A 17,323-nucleotide genomic window follows, 5' to 3' on the forward strand; every position below is an offset into this window, starting at 1 on the left:
TAGAAGTATCAAAATGTGGGTATAGACATCCTTCAAGTCCAGAGGGCATAGTCAGTCGTTTTTCTGAAGTAAAGGAAGAAGGGTGCCCAGGGAAAGAATCCTGAACTTTTCCTCGACTAGAAATTTGTTCAGGGCCCTTAGGTCTAGGATGGACCAGTATCCTCCCAGTCCTTTTAGTCACAAGGAAGTATCTGGAATAGAATCCCTACTCTTCTTCTCCTGGCTGTATGGGTTCGACTGCTCATGTCTGCAGAAGGGTGGAGATTTCCTCTGGAAGTACCTGCTTGTGCCGACAGCTTGATGAAAGACGCTCTTGGTGGGCAATCTGGAGGTCTCCAATGCCAATTTAGTGCACACCTGAGACTATTTGAAGAACCAACAGGTCGGAGGTTACAAGGAGTCATCTGTGCTGGTTAAAAAAAAAAAAGTGAGCTTCCCTCCGACCAGCGACCAACAGGTTGTCTGGGATAGATACTTTTTGAGCAGCCATGCTCTGCTCGACCCAGTCAAAAGCCTGTGCCCTGCTTTGACTGGAGAAGCTGGCTGGGACTTCTGAGGACAGGGCTGGTGAGGCCTGGGACACTGGGCCTGAGTCAAGTAGTAGGCACGTCGCCTAGACCCAGTTGAAAATCTTCTTGTTTTAGATGTAGATGGAGGATGTTGGGAGAGAGTGTAGATAGTATCCATATGTTTCTTAATGAGGTCTGTGAGCTCTTCCACTTTCTCTCAAAGACAAGTTGTCCCCTCAGCATGGCATGGCCAACAACCTTTCTTGAACTGCTGGTTCCTGGTCAGAGATACCAAGCCACGACATCTTTGTGCATCCCCACACCCACGCCAGTGAGTCTGGATGCAACATCAAAAGTATCATAGGTGCCCCTGGCCACGTAATGCCTACATCTGCAGCTCTGCAGCCTACTCTAAAGAGAAAGAGTCTGCCAGAATCAGTGTACTGTTCAAAGACTCCAAAGGCTCGTGTAGAGCTGGTAGATTTGGATGTGGGCAACAACCATCGCGGCCTGAAACTTCTTCCTCCCAATGAACCCAAAGTTCTGGCCCCTCGTCCCAAGGGCGCCGAGGCACAAGACCGAGAACTTTGGGCTTGTTTAAGTGTGGATTTGGCCACCATGGAGTTGTGTGGCAATTGTGCCTTCTCAAATCTCGGAGCCTTCTGGAGAAGATACTGCATACCCACTCTTCTTGGGTGTGACCTGCACTTTGAGGGGAGATTCCCAGTTCAACAGTGTGCTCTTAAGGATAGGGCACAATGGCACAGTGGCCCCTTCTTTAGAAGACATAACAGAAAACAGATATCTCGGCTCTGGGCTTCTTCCCCATCTCCAACTTAAATGGGACTGCAGCAGCCATCTCCCTCACAAAACTAGCGAAAAAGCGCCTCAGGTGAAGATCTCTGTTTCTCCTAAGAAGGTGAGGGATCACTACTACTACTACTACTATTATTATTAAACATTTCTATAGTGCTACTAGACTTACGCAGCGCTGTACAAATTAACATGAAAAGACAGTCCCTGCTCAACAGAGCTTACAATCTAAATTGGACAGACGAACAGACAGCTAGGGGTGGGGAAATTGCAGTGGTAGGGGTGGATAAGTGAGGGTGTTGAGTAAGAGAGTCATGGTTAGGAGTCGAAAGCAGTAGCAAAGAGGTGGGCTTTAAGCCTAGACTTGAAGACAGCCAGAGACTGAGCCTGACGTACTGGCTCAGGGAGTCTATTCCAGGAATAGGGAGCAGCGAGATAGAAGGAACGGAGCCGGGAGTTAGCAGTGGGGGAGAAGGGGGACGACAGGAGACATCAGATGGAATTCTATACGACTCCTCCCCTGAGAAGTAATGTGTACCCTCATCTGACTACCATGAGTGGTCCCAATCGGACTCCTCCCCAAACTTGAGTACAGGTGAATGAGTCTGTACTGACCTTGGCCTGGTAGAGCAATATCCACCCTCTGAGGAGCCCTACCCTCAGACTCCGGAGAAGCTTCCGCCCCCCCCCCCCCCGAATGTAGAAGGCGATACTGCCTGCTTAGATATGTATGTTGGCACCTTGCGAGGCACTGAAGATCTGGGCATCAGCACCAATGCAGCCTCTGAGAGGACCTGGGCTGTTCCACTGGTGGCACAAACTCCCTCGATGCCAAAGCCGGAGCCCCCTGCAGCAACTGTGAGCATGCTACAGAACCACTTATCAAAGGTGGGCATCAGCAAATGCATGGGCGCTGGGGCAGAGGCAGTCTCAGAAGATGTCTGTGCTGAACCAGTGGTGGGGGCCTGGGTCACTTGGTGATTTGCACATTGGCACTTTTTCTAAGAAGGGGGAACACGCCTCCCAGTGCTTCTCGGGTACTGGAGGATCAGATGTCCTGATGCTCCTCGGCACCGTGAGTCAAGGAAGACCGATGTTTATGCTTCTTGGGCTTCCCCCGATGCACAGCGCCTCGATCCCCCCCGTGCTGATGAGGATGCTGCAGAATCCGTATGTGTATTCAGTCCGATGCTGACTTGTCCCTGGACCTACCAGTGCCTGATGAGCAAGGCAGGTGGAGACCCATTCGATGCCAGTGCAATCCCATTGGATCTTAAGTTAGAGCTGCCATGGAGGTGGATTCCACCAGTGCCAAAGTTGATGTGCCAGCCTTCAAGGAGCCAAAAAGATACTGCATTTGAGCCGTTCGTACCCACTGAGTTCTCACCTGCATTATTAAACAGAGATCACAATCAGAGGGGTCATGATCTGGCCCAAAGCAACAATTGTGTGGGTCTGTAGCAGAAATCACCCGTCTAAACTGGGCACACCTCTCAAAGCCACTGGAGGTCTTTGGTGATATCAAATAAAGAATCTTGGCCAAATTAAACTCCTCAATCTTGATATATGAAAAAAGGGGCAGCGTTCAAATTGAAGTCGGGGCTGCAGCTTAAACCGGGTAGCCACACCCGAAAATAAAGGAAACTTCAAAAGACAGTCTAAAAAAATAGAGGGGATGGGAACCCCCCCCCCCCCCCCCCCCCCCCAAAAAAAAAAAAATCAAAGCAAAACAAAACTGAGAAAGAACATAAGGAAAGGCGCTTGGAAAAGTGTTAAGCACAGCATGAATAAAGGACATCTGACTACCATGGACATCCTCTTGGTTCTGTGGAAAAACAGATGATTGGAGGACCCATACTCGTGCGCTGGGCAGGAAGGCATCAGCGCATGAGTAGTGGGACGCTGCTAGAATTTTCTACTCTACTAGATAGTCAGTACCTGCACTAGGCTCTGTCGGATGCCATCACCCAGATGTGAGAATAAGGCGGCCTGCTTGAAAATCAAAGAAGAGAAGATCTTAGAACAAGTAAAAAAAAAAAAAAAAAATAGGGAGAAGTCCAGGATACAAATTAGAATTTATGACACTTCAAATTTCAGAGAGTCATCATATTTTGGCTAACCACATGCTTCAGGGGTACATCATAGCACCGCTAACATACAACAAAAACAATGTTCATCTTGATGAAGACCCTTCACTACAAAAATGCCTACATGCTTTATTTTAAAAGGACTCTATGGTGAGTAAGATCTTCCACATAAACAAAAAGTATTAAAGGAAAGGCATCAGCATCTCCATCTTGCTCCACTGCAGTTGAACACTGTTTCGGTGTGTGTTAGGGTTGTTATGACATACCCCCTGAAGCAGGTTGTTAGAACTAACATTTCCACTATGAAGTTTGAAATGTAATAAATTCTAATTTGAATCCTGGACTGTATTTTTTTTATGGACTCGCTGCTCTTTTTTGGTGACCTGAGCTTTCTGCAGTGGGGCATCTCTATTTGTATCTGTTACATCCTTAGAATACATCAGAAAAACTAGACAGACTATGCTTACAGAAGAGTGAAGTGCATCAAACAATCCTGTTATATAGTGATCTCCACCTATGTTATATGTTGATTTCCTTTGGGGAAAGAAAAAGATTTTAAAATATGTTTAAAAAGTATTGAATAACATTAGCCCCAGAAAATACAGTGCAGTTTATTATGAAAAATGTTTTGAGTGTAAACTGTGATCTGTTCCATTTAGGATGACAGATTCTACTGGCTCTCAGCCTGTGATGCCTTAATATTCAAGCGCAGGCAACTGAGACCACTCACCGCTAGAGAGTACTCCACTTTGATGATACTGCAGTCCAGAATAGAAGGAATAACTGGGGGGATTTTCAAAGTTTTTCCATTCCAGGTGTCTGCACTTCCAGAGGCAATGTGATTTCCACGAACATTGGCAAGCATCTGACGGCAGGTGCGGGTCTTTCCATGGCACAGAAATGTCTGTGTTTGGAAAATGGCTGCTTTTGGTACAATCAGGCGAGAGGAACAGTTCTCAATTTCTGCATAGATCGGTATGACTTCTCCTAAAGTACAAAAAAAAAAAAGAAAACAATTCTGCAGAAAGTTTTTGGTATCTATATTTATTATTAAAAACTGGAAATGCTATGAAGTTTTTCCCTACAATTTTTTTCCTTAGTATACAGCATTATTTGAAGTAATAGGCCCCCTAAAACTGACATTTAGAATCAGATGATGACTAGCTATGACAAATAAAAAAATTGAAAGGACTACTGCAATCAAAGAGCGGTGTTTGAAGATCACTTTTCTTCCTAACACTGTTTATGATTTCACTTTCTGTTGTCATGGTATCCAGCAGTCAATGGTTCATGACGACATTTGAAATCTATTGCAACTTCACACTATAGCTGATGGAGTTTGCAGCTTCCTGTCTAAATAAGGACTTTTAAAAGTTCCAAATAAAGTGAAGTTACTTACCTGTAGCATGTGTTCTGAGGACAGGATATGTATTCTCACATATAGGGGATGTTATGCAACGAAGCCCAGTGCGGTCACTGGCCAGCATCACATCTTTTTAAAGGGTCTTTGGCAGCATCCCACCACACGTGTGGGTGGCCTTTCCGCAAAACAAAATGCATGCGCGCAGGACCAGCAATACAATACTATAGCTGACGGAATACAAATCCAAGGGGAGGTGGGAATACATGTCCTGCTGTCCTCGGTGAACACCTGCTACAGGTAACTTTGCTTTCTCTGAGGACAAGCAGGATGTTGTTTCTCACATATGGGAATCCCAAGCTACCAGGCTCACCAAAACATTAGGCCAAGAGAAACTTGCACGATGCGTTCATGGACAAACACATAACCCGGAACTATAAGAATATAATAGCCTACTGGGTCAGACCAATGGACCATCTAGCTGAGTATCCTGCTTCCAACAGTGGCCAATACAGGTTCCAAGTACCTGGCAGAAACCCAAAAATAGTAGCAACATTCTATGCTACCAATTACAGGGCAAGCAGTGGCTTCCCCCATGTCTCTCTCAATAGCAGACTATGGACTTTTGCTCTAGGAAATCATCCAAACCTTTAAATCCAGACACGCTAACCACTGTTACCACATCCTCCAGCAATGAGTTCCAGATCTTAACTATTCTTTAAGTGAAAAAAATTATTCCCATGTAATTTCATTGAGTGTACCCCTTTGTAGTTGAGAGAAAATAGATTCACTTTTACTCTTTCTACACCACTCAGGATCTTGAACAGCTCAATCGTATCCACTGCCCCCCCCCCCCTCTTTTCCAAGCTGAAGAGCCCTAACCTCTTCAGCCTTTCCTCATATGGGAGGGAGTTCCATCCCCTTTATCATTCTGGTCACTCTTCTTTGAACCTTTTCTTCTGCTATATCTTTTTTGAGATACGGCAGAAAGAATTGAACACAATGCTCAAGGTGAGGTCACACCATTGAGCGAAACAGAGGCATTATAATGGTCTTATTTACCATTCCTTTCTTAATAATCACTAGCACCATTTGCTTTTTTGGCCACTACCGCACACTAGGCAGAAGATGCTATGATTTGTATTATTATTCCTGATGTCCATCACTTTGCGTTTGTACACATTAAATTTCCTGCAATTATTCACAGTCTGCACGTGTTTTGACAACTTTGAATAGTTTTGGGTCATCTGCAAAATTTACTCACCTCATTCATCATTTCGATTTCCAGATCATTTATAAATATGTTAAATAGCACTGGTCTCAGTACAGATGCCTGTGGAACTCCACTATTTACTCTCTCCTCCATTGAGAAAAATGGCCATTTAATCCTATCCTCTATTTTCTGTCTAACAACCAATTCCTAATCCACACCAGAACATTGCTTCCTATCCCATGACTAATTCTCAGGAATCTCTCATGAGGAACTCTGTCAAAAGCTTTCTGAAAATCCATCTCACCTTTATCCACATGTTCATTCATGCCTTCAAAGAAATGAAGCAAACTGGTGAAGCAAGACTTCCCTTGGCTGAACCTGTGTTGACGCTGTCCCATTACACCATGTTTATCTATGTGTTCTGTAACTTTATTCTTTATACTAGTTTCTACAATTTTGCCAGGCACTGAAGTCAGGCTTACTGGTCTGTAATTTCCTGGATCACCACTGGAAACCTTTAAAAAAGAAATAAGAAAATCGCCATTACATTGGCCACCCTTCAAACTTCAGGTACTATGGATAATGGCAGGTCACAGATCACCAACAGCAAAAGCAATTTCATGTTTGAGTCTTTCAGTACCATGGGGTGTATACCATCTGGTCCATCTGTCCTCAGAGTGCCTCTTTAGCTCCTTCTTGACCTAATGGTCCCATGGATCCCCTTAACAGGCTTTCTGCTTCTCAGGCACCTGAAGAGGTTGTTACTATGTATCACAAAATACTTAGCCACCCGCCTGGGGTTACCCCACAGCCACTTAGAGTCTATCCGCAGGAGAGCTCAGGTCCGCCTGCACCTGCAGCTTATACTCTACATTAGAGCCCTCCTTCCACCGACTGGGTCACAACTGCCTCTGAGTGAGTCTCCCACTCCCAAATTATCCCCAGTGATTTCTAGGTTACTGGAGCCACACTCCCAGTGATCCCACAGTTCCCAGAAAGCACTCACAGACCCAACACAAACCACCAGGCCTCTTTATCAGTCCAGACAGGCAGAACAAAAAAAACATGTTTCTTCTCACACTGGAACAACGAACAAAAAAATGTGCAACTGGCAAACAGGAACAGGTAACTGAAAAATGGATCAGTTATAACACTAAATATCTATATACTGTCTGAACAGTACCTGAGAAGGTCAGGATATATAACTGCTCAGGGACTCAGCAAAAGAGAGCTGTCTCTCTTTCCTTCCGGGCTGAAACTGAAGCAACAGTAAGCACCACTGGGTAATTTTTCCAAATCCAGGCCAATCAGAGCCCAGTCAACAAGTTTTAAGCGTATACTGGTACTTGCTTCCTGCTTGTGTTAAAGAAAAGGAACACTCAGTTCCCTATAACAGCTTTAAGGATAAACACACACCATCTGCTGGCCAAATAGGAGAAATACACTTCAGACATAACAGGGAAATAATATCCAATACTTTTTTTTTTTTTTTTTTTTTTTAACAGGCTTAACACACTTTCACACTGAGTTTCTGTCTCTGCAGCAAGTTTTTATTTATTCTCTTAGCCCTCTTTGTCAGTGCTTTACATCTAGCTTGTCTGTGCTTATGTTGCTTCATTTGTATCTTTTTTCCATTCTTTGAAGGATGTTCTTTTAGCTCTAATAGCCTCCTTCACTTCAGCTTTTAACCATGCTGGCTGTTAGCTCTTCTTTCCACCTTTGTTACGTGGAATACATCTGGTCTGGGCTTCCACGATGGTTACATGGAGTACACCTGGTCTGGGCTTCCACGATGGTATTTTTAAACATCCACACTTGTTTTAAGGTCATAACCTTTGTGGTCAATCCATTTGGCTTCTCCTTAGCCATTTTCCTCATTTTATTGTAATCACACTTTCGAAAATAAAATGCTGCTACTGTAGATTTCATTAGTGACTTCACTCCAGATATCAGCTCAAATCTGATCATGTTAAGACCACTGTTTCCCAGCGGGCTCAACACCATTACCTCTAATACTATGCCCTGCATTCCACTAAGGACTAGATCTAAAATAGCGCCCCCTCTTGTCGGTTCTTATACTGGTTGCTTCAAGAAGCAGTTCATTTATTGCATCTAGGAATTTTACCTCCCTAGTGCTCCCTGATGTAACATTATCCAGGCAATACTGGGATAATTGAAGACACCCATTATTATACTACTGCCAAATTTGCCAGCTTTCCTAATTTCTGTAACAATTTCTTCACTGTCTGTTTATTCTGTACTGGCGGGCAGTAATACAGCCCTACTCCTTCCATTCACACAAGGCATTTTTATCTGTTTCAAGTAGAATGTTTCTTTTCATTGACTCAATTCCCTCTTTAACATATAGCGCATCCTCCCTCCAATTTGATCCACTATCACTGTAATAAAAGTTGTACCCTGATAACAGTCTGTACAGTTCATAATAAAATTACCCCAAATCCCATTTGAATCTGTCAGCATCAACTGGAATTTTTTAAAGAGCTGTACTAGATATGATTTTGGGAAGGCTTTTCTTACACAAGAAAGGATCAAGTTGAGAAGGTTGGGCCTTTTGGTATTAATACTATACATACTAGCATTGAAGCTGCCTGGAACAGAAGAAAATGGACCTAGGAGGGTGAAGGTGGATTCTACACACCAAACAAATTCTGCAAAACTGTCTGAACCTGCTGCCCTTAAGAAAAATATCTTCTGACGAAAGATTCCAAATTCACTATCTCAGATCAAAGAAGCATCACTGGCTTAGGTAACTGAATTGAACGATTCCCAGAAGGGACAGACATAGATGAAACATCTCCTGCCAAACCCTCAGATCCAGTCACTCTAGAGGAAATGGTATTTAAACAGGGAGTACCAGACATAGGAAGAAGGATCCTATCGTGGGAACTGAGAGATGCTTGTTCTAATCAGACAGCCTACATTATCATGCCCCACCTGTGAATAAGATGGCAAATGTTTGTTGATAACAATGAACCTGTCTGGGCCTTCCCTGAACCAAAGTCCTGAAGCCTGAAGCTGTCCGCTAAGTCTAAAAAGCATAGCCTCTGTGTGACCCTGAGGCTCATACACTCTTATGACAGGCGAGCTGACATGCTTTGCAGAAACAGGAACATGATGCAATTTTCCATGGAAGATGTTTACTGAAGAATGTGGTTAGCTTTTTGCAGTTTTTGATGTCTGGTATGATAAGATAAAAGGTTGCTGGCGAAATGGACTCTGGTGAAGCATGTGGAAAATTCTAATCAGTATGATGTTTTTGTAGATCTCCCTAATAATCTTGATCAGCTGTCGAAACCAATGCTTAGCAATACTGAGGGCGAGTCTAATGCTAGCAAACTGTTAGACGTATATGATAGAAAAAGTATATAACCTGAGAGTCAGCTGGACTTAGTTGGAGAAGTACACAGAGATTGCATCTGTGAGCACCCTATGTAACTCCCCTATGAGAAAAGCCTTGTATTCTGTACCTTTAGCTTGGTAAGTTACCAAAAATAAAATACCTGTTATTTTCTCATATCTGTGTGGCTTCCACTCTGTCTCTCCCTAACTACAAGGATGTGTGGAACATTCTATGGGGTTGGGGAGGGCAGGTGAATTTATAAACATTGTCCATAGCACCTTGCTGAGGAGTACTAGGTCTGCAAAACCTTGCTTGTACATTTCCACTTCCCCATACTAAACCAAAGAAATTACAACTCATAATTAGATGAATCTTGAATTGCAAATCACTCCTTTGGTGCTCCAAGGGGCCTGGCATGCCCCTGTGGGCACACCCACACTTTTGAATGTCTCTGATGCCTAGTAGATAATGTCAGCAACTTGCACCTCCCAGGCTCTCTTGGCAGCAGTCTCCTGCCACTCTGATCTCCAAAAAGTCTGCAGGATCACAACTTACGCCTTCCTTGTGGCAAGAAGAGGTCAGGTGGTATATTACAGGACTTTTGCACTGAAAAATACTGCGAGTCCCAGGAAAGGTCTAAATCAGACTCTGCGAAATACAAGCGCGTTTGCCTGCCAGCTATGCGTCAGGTACAGGTATGCCTTCAGACCCTGAAGAAATATTTCCCCCTGATATTCAGGGTTGCATAGACACAGACATGCAACATGCATAGACGCAGACATGTCAAAAAAAGCAGTCCCCAGCCTCATTCTTTAATGGACATGACAAGAGACCAACCCTAGGCAGAAGCGTCATTTGGCCTATCCTGAACTTCCCTGCAATCTGACAGTGAGATGAACGGATAAGCTTTGAAAGTCAGAGCCAGATATTGCAATCACTATTAGCAACTGGAACTCTAAAAATGCCTGGGACTGTTCTGTGGCTAGCACAAGTGGCCTCAATGCCTAAGCACTCAATGGTGTCTGGGACCTCGCCCTTAACAGTCTTCCTTGGGCACCTGGGCTGTAACAAGCGCCCTTGATGCCTAAGCATCTGCTCAGTGTGCTGGGGCGGCTAAGAAAGCAAATAGAATGTTAGGTATTTTTAGGAAAGGAATGGAAAACAAAATAAGGACGTTATAATGCCTTTGTATTGGTCCATGATGCAACCGCACCTCGAATACTGTGTTCAATTCTGGTCGCCGCATCTCAAAAAAGATATAGTGGAATTAGAAAAGGGTCAGAGAAGGGCGACGAAAATGATAAAGGGGGTGGGATAACTTCCCTATGAGGAAAGGCTGAAGTGGCTAGGGCTCTTCAGCTTGGAGAAAAGAGGTCTACAAAATGATGAGTGGAGTGGAATGGGTAGACATGAATCGTTTGTTTATTCTTTCCAAAAATACTAGGACTAGGGGGCATGCGATGAAGCTACAAAGTAGTAAATTTAAAACTAATTGGAGAAAATGTTTCTTCACTCAACGTGTAATTAAACTCTTGAATTCGCTGCCAGAGAATGTGGTAAAGGAGTTTAAAAAAGGTTGGACGGCATCCTACTACTACTAAACATTTCTAGAGTGCTACTAGGGTTACGCAGCGCTGTATAGTTTAACAAAGAAGGACAGTCCCTGCTCAAAGGAGCTTACAATCTAAAGGACGAAATGTCAAGTTGGTGCAGTCAAGATTTCCTGAATAGAGGTAAAGTGGTTAGGTGCCGAAGGCGACATTGAAGAGGTGGGCTTTGAGCAAGGATTTTAAGATGGGCAGGGAGTGGCCTGGCGTATGGGCTCAGGGAGTTTATTCCAAGCATGGGGTGAGGCGAGGCAGAAAGGGCAGAGCCTGGAGTTGGCGGTAGTGGAGAAGGGTACTGAGAGGAGGGAGTTGTCTTGAGAGCGGAGGTTACAGGTAGGAACGTAAGGGGAGATGAGGGTAGAGAGGTAAGGAGGGGCTGGAGACCGAATGCATTTGTAGGTTAGTAGGAGAAGCTTGAACTGTACGCGGTACCTGATCGGAAGCCAGTGAAGTGACTTGAGGAGAGGGGTGATATGAGTATATCGGTCCAGGCGGAAGATAAGACGTGCAGCCGAGTTCTGAATGGACTGAAGGGGGGATAAATGGCTACGTGGGAGGCCAGTGAGGAGTAGGTTGCAGTAGTCAAGGCGAGAGGTAATGAGAGAGTGGATGAGAGTTCGGGTGATATGCTCAGAGAGGAAAGGGCGAATTTTGCTAATGTTATAGAGGAAAAGTCCATAGACTGTTATTAAAATGACTTGGGGAAAATCCACTGCTTAATTCTGGGATAAGCAGCATAAAATGTATTGAACTTTTATGGGATCTTGCCAGGTATTTGTAACCTGGATTGGCCACTGTTGAAACAGGACGCTGGGCGTGATGGACCGTTGGCAATACTTATGTACTTCAGCACTGTGCATCTGCAGAAGCCCCCCAACTGCTCCTTCAGCATGCTGACCTGGATCTTCTTCATGAAAGGCAGGCATGAGCAAGACCAGGGAGCCTGCAGATCAGTTGGCACCGAAGGGGCTGGGTCACGGCTCAAGGGCACTGAGCAGGCTGGCACCATCACCAAGGAAGGATTGTGATCCTTGGCGCCAACACTATGTCTATGATTCTTTGCTATTGCACAGTGCCGGTCCTCGCATATGTACGGTATTGAACAGGATATGCAATGTACACGCCTCCGCGGTGTTGAGCTTGATGCCAGCTGGTCTCAGGGTACTGGTTCAGCAGTCAATGTCAATGCCGGTGCCTGCTGACCTTGCGTCTGGAGTACACTGATCTATGGGTCTGATGCCGAAGTCAAAGGATTGGGCAGATTACAGATAAGATTTTCACACAGAGCTTCCTATGCTCTTTTGGATCCACTTCTGCATATACTGACAGAAAACACAATTAAGAACCCTGTGGTCCCAAGAACTAGACACACCGTTAATGGGGATCAGCGCATGAAATAACCCTAATGCACAAATTGATGCAACCTAGCCCAACAAGGCCTTGAAGCCGAATTAAAAAAAAAAAATCAAAAATGCAAAAAACTCGCTAGGGCACACACTGAAATAGATAAAGAGAGAAAAAAAAAAGAAGATGTAAAGATGTGGAGGAGTGCAAAAACACGCAAGGGAAAGCACCACAAAAAAACCCAAATGTCTGATGTGCTGAGGAGAGCTCACAAATGCGACCTCTCTGTTTCGTGGAAAAAGAAAGACTGCTGGTCCCATGCTTATGTGGGAAGACACCCGTGGTGGGATACTAAAGGTCCTCTTAAAGAGATATTATGCTGGGCAGCATCCATACCAGGCTTTGGATAACATCACTCATATATGACAAAATGGTTTACTAAAGATTTTAACAAACACGATCCCACAATACTTTTTAATGCTGAAATCTAAATTACCATAACCAAAATGTAGTATATTTGAAATGAGTATCCAACCTTCATAGTACACATTTTATTAAAATTCTTCTAGACCACTAATACAAGAACAGAAACAGGAGATAATACAGTTAGTAAAATATGCAAAGCTGTTTAAAAATCTAAAGCTTACATTCATTAAATGTCTTCTACTATTTTAGGCCCAAAAAATAAATCCATACTGCATATTGCATGAACAGCTGTTGGATATGTGGCAACAGATGTACCAATGTACATTGATTTGACTTGTATTCCAAGAAGTAAATTATAGCAAATCCCTTACCAAAACAGTCAAACTAACAAAATGGCATTCTAAAATATTAAACATGTTTGGCTGAGCTACATAATTCCAGCCAACAAAATAGGGAAGTGGCATCGGTCAAGCAGAAAACAAGTGGGACTCCAGAGATCAAAATCTTCAAAACCTAGAGGGTAAATGTACACAATCAAAATCTTTATTTTCAAAGAGAACAGATATAACGGGCTTGACACAGTCCCGTGTTTCAGTAACAAATTGCCTGCTTCAGGAACCTAAGTATCTCGACAGAATTCTGAACGTTCAGTCACCAAAAAATTATGCAAAAATCCAGCTGTTGCAATAGTTTATTTATTTTTTGTTACATTTGTACCCCACGCTTTCCCACTCATGGCAGGCTCAATGTGGCTTACGTGGGGCAAAGGAGGGTTAAAGTGACTTGCCCAGAGTCACAAGCCTGAAGTGGGAATTGAACTCAGTTCCTCAGTTCCCCAGGACCAAAGTCCACTACCCTAACCACTAGGCCAGTCCTCCACAAGAAAACATAAGTCACTACAAATGGGCGGGAGATAACAATCAACTATTGCAGCAGCTGGTTTTATGCTCTGTTTGGCGACTAAATGATCAGACATTTATATATATTTTCAAAGCACTTAGCCTTCCAAAGTTCCATAGGTTTCTATGGAACTTTGGAAGGCTAAGTGCTTTGAAAATATGCCTGATTGTCAGATACTTAGACTCCTGAAGCAGGCAATTTGCTACCGAAACACGGGATCATGTTGTCCATTTTATCTGGTCTCTTAGGAAATAAAGACTGACTGTGTATTATATTTGCCCTCAGGGCTGCAAGTCTGATTGATCTCTGGAGTCCCACTTGTTTTCTGGTTGACCTACGTCCCTCTCCTACTTTGTTGGCTGGCATTTTTTTCCTGTATGGAATTCCTTGTTTTTCAGGTGCTGAGCTACATAATGAACATTTTCATAATTTTTAAAAAATATTTGTAGTCAAGGCAAGGGCCATTACAGGTAATGGGAGCTTCCCTCATGGTTTAAGCCAAGAGCTCAGTCATTTTCAAACCAACTCCCATGGCACTTGTTCCTCCAGCATGGGTCAGTCTCAAAACCGGCCGATGAATTTATGGTGTTCTATAGATAAACCACGAAGCGCCACAAAAGTTCAAACAGCTGATCTGAAACTGAACTCAGTGAAAGGGGGAAGTCCAATACAGAAGGTTTAAAAACTGCTGGGTCTTGCAATTTTCACTGGGGGGTGGGGGGAAACACATCTGGAATTTTCTGATTCATGTTTCTCCAGAAAACTGTACCTTACTGTAAAGAAAAGTAAGTCTACTGCAAACATTCTTGTAAAGCAGAACACAGACTGACACTTATGCTAAAGTGACAAACATCAGCAATTTCCCAGGAGTATCCAAAAGCCTGAGAGAGCAGTTTTGACCCCAAATATTCTTGCTCATTGCAGCAGACTCGAATATAAAGGCTCACTTTACTGATCCACCAGCTTTTCCTCCTGATGCAGTTCTGGTTTTCAGCTCTTTTTTTTCACTCCCATTTGAATTTTGTTTTTGTTGTATAAAGGAAATCAAATCAGGCCATGGAAGTCAAAATTTAAGAACTGAACATTGAGTTGTACACTCTCCCTGGCTGGGTCATAAACCATGACGTGATGTATGCACTTACCATTGCAGTACCCTTTCCTCTCAATTTTGGCGCTCAGAGAAATTGGACCAGAGGTAAAAAAACAACAACCAATCATCTTCTCCTGGGACCTTAAAACAGGAGTCTATAAAACAAATTTAGAGACAAGTTTGAAGACCATTATCCCAAAACTACAAGCAGATAGTCCCTCATTTATGAACTTTGAAAAGGACAAAAACCACAGCAGGAAAACTAGGATTAAAAAAAAAAAAAAAAAACAATATATAGCTGGTGATACAAATTGATAACTGGAGAATGTAGCAAATTACAGCACTGGTTATAGAAATAGGGCCAACAGTGGGCAACATTGCTGATAAGCTCAAAAAAAGCAGTCCCCAGCCTCATTCTTTAATGGACATGACAAGAGACCAACCCTAGGCAGAAGCGTCATTTGGCCTATCCTGAACTTCCCTGCAATCTGACAGTGAGATGAACGGATAAGCTTTGAAAGTCAGAGCCAGATATTGCAATCACTATTAGCAACTGGAACTCTAAAAATAACACAGCAATAGATCACCACCCAGATTAAAAGAATTCAATGAAGGCTTGCGACTCAATCATCTTGATATTCTAGTGAATGCTGCCCAACTTTCCCACACCCATGAATTCAGCGCCACACATTAAGTGTCCAAGGGCTTGATTTACTACCAATGGCAAAAACCACAATTTTAGTCGAGAAAAACAAAAGCAAATACTCTTGATGTATAATACAGTTAATGTTTTTCTCTGTAGGGGACATTGTCAAAAAGATAAAATAGCTCATACTACAAGCACAGACTACATATTTCATGACCAGCATGTGAACATCCTTAATCTATCTTCATTATTTCCATAGAACACTACACTGGAGCAAGTTCAGAAAATGAAGTATCCTAGAGGATGTTGTCTTCAAATACTGTCCGTAAAGTATTAAATATAAACAAGTTGTCAACGGATTTCTTTCACCAAACTTAGTTGCAAGTATAAATTGTAGGTAAGAGCAAAAGGTATCTCTGTTACAAGAAAAAAAAACCCCACAAAAACAATTAAACCTAAAACTCTTGTTATGGGAACAGTCAGCCTCCGCCACCTAAACAATTTCTAAGCAAACTCGTATTGTGATGGAAGGCTTAAATTATCCTGGTATTCCCTATGATGATATCATTCATATTTAAATGAGGCCCTATTAGGCCTTGGTAGCTGTCATCAAAGTGCAAGGTATAATTGTATACTATTTTGATAATATGGGTACAGATAAAAGAATTAAACTCATTAACTACCCATCTTGCCCGCTTTGTTATTACTTATGCTCTGATCTTTCTTGCCACTCTGCACCATTTCTGGTGATTATCAGAGTTCAATGCTTTAATGTGACCAAATCTGCCATTAGAAAATATCTGAAAGGATTTCTGGAGCAGCTGCATGCACTTACTTAGCGTTCGAAAAGGACATGAAAAATGGAAGGATACATGCCACATAATGGCCAGAGCTCAGATAAGAGGCTTGGAATGATTAATACCGGGACTGGTATAATTATGGATCCTACAGCTGTTATTATTCATGTTTAGGACACTAAGGCCTTATGAATGAAAAAGCTAACACAACTGTAACTATTTGATGCTTATGGACTATTATTGTACACTATTAACATAGTTAATATGTTTAACTTTTTCATAAAAAGCAAAGCTGTAAAGCTGGGATATAATCAATGTTAAAAAAAAACCCTGGATTAGAGAATGCCAGTTACAGCAAGCTGATTTGCCTGGTTATTCAACGTCTAGAACATATGGACTGCGATACAGAACATTACCTCAAGCAGCATTTGATGTTATAACAGGCACATAATTGTTGAAAGAAAAGGACAACCCCCCCCCCCCCCCCCCACTGAAAGCACACTTTTTTTGTTCTTAATTAGTCCCCTGTTTTAAAATCTTACTTCAGAAAAAGAAAATCTATTTTCAAAACATGTTTTTCCAACTGCTCTTTTCATCACTGTGTTTCAAGCAGTCAGTAAAACATAGCTAACAAAATGCCAGTTAAGGATGACCTGAACAATCTTTTAGTAAAAGGCCCCCCTAAAATCTTAACACGGGCTATCTGGAGCAGAGTCCACAGGAATAAAATGGGTACTGTGGCAGATAAAGCAAAGATAACTTACCTGTAGCTGTGTTCTCAGAGGACAGCAAGCTGTTTATTTTTGCATGTGGGTGACGTCATCCGACAGAGACCCGGAGCGGACGCTGATGTGCTAGGAATAGAGAAAATTCTAGCAGCGTCCCACCAAACATGCGCTGGTGCCTTCCCACCCGATGCTTGAGCGTAGGACCCCCGCCCCAGTCAGATGAAAAGCATAAAGAATATAACCAAAAACAACTTCTAGGGGAGATGGGAGGATATCTGAGAATAAGCAGCCTTCTGTCCTCGGAGAACACCAGCTACAGGTAAGCATCTTTGCTTTCTCTGAGGACAAGCAGGCCGCGCTATTCCCACATGTGGGAATCCCTACTTAACAGGCTCAGCAAAAACAAGAAAGATAGGATAATGGAGTCTCGACACAGAGACTA

The 17,323-nt window shown here is 43.0% G+C and overlaps 1 protein-coding gene across 2 annotated transcripts in view; it reads right to left on the bottom strand.

Annotated features, from left to right (window-relative positions):
- The window catches only part of LOC115459272 (arrestin domain-containing protein 4-like), a 69,224-nt gene that overhangs the window by 10,974 nt on the left and 40,927 nt on the right, over positions 1-17,323 (bottom strand). For both annotated transcript variants that reach the window (XR_003940247.1, XM_030189123.1), the window contains exons 4-5: positions 14,763-14,865; positions 4,140-4,396 (exon numbers count right to left, since the gene is read on the bottom strand). Coding sequence is in view for 1 of the 2 variants with exons in the window: in XM_030189123.1 (XP_030044983.1) it covers positions 4,140-4,396; positions 14,763-14,865 (360 nt within the window). In the remaining variant the exon portion in view is untranslated. The remainder of the gene's footprint in view (positions 1-4,139; positions 4,397-14,762; positions 14,866-17,323) is intronic.

Source organism: Microcaecilia unicolor, unplaced genomic scaffold (genome assembly GCF_901765095.1).
Source record: "Microcaecilia unicolor unplaced genomic scaffold, aMicUni1.1, whole genome shotgun sequence".
Taxonomy (NCBI): Eukaryota; Metazoa; Chordata; class Amphibia; order Gymnophiona; family Siphonopidae; genus Microcaecilia; species Microcaecilia unicolor.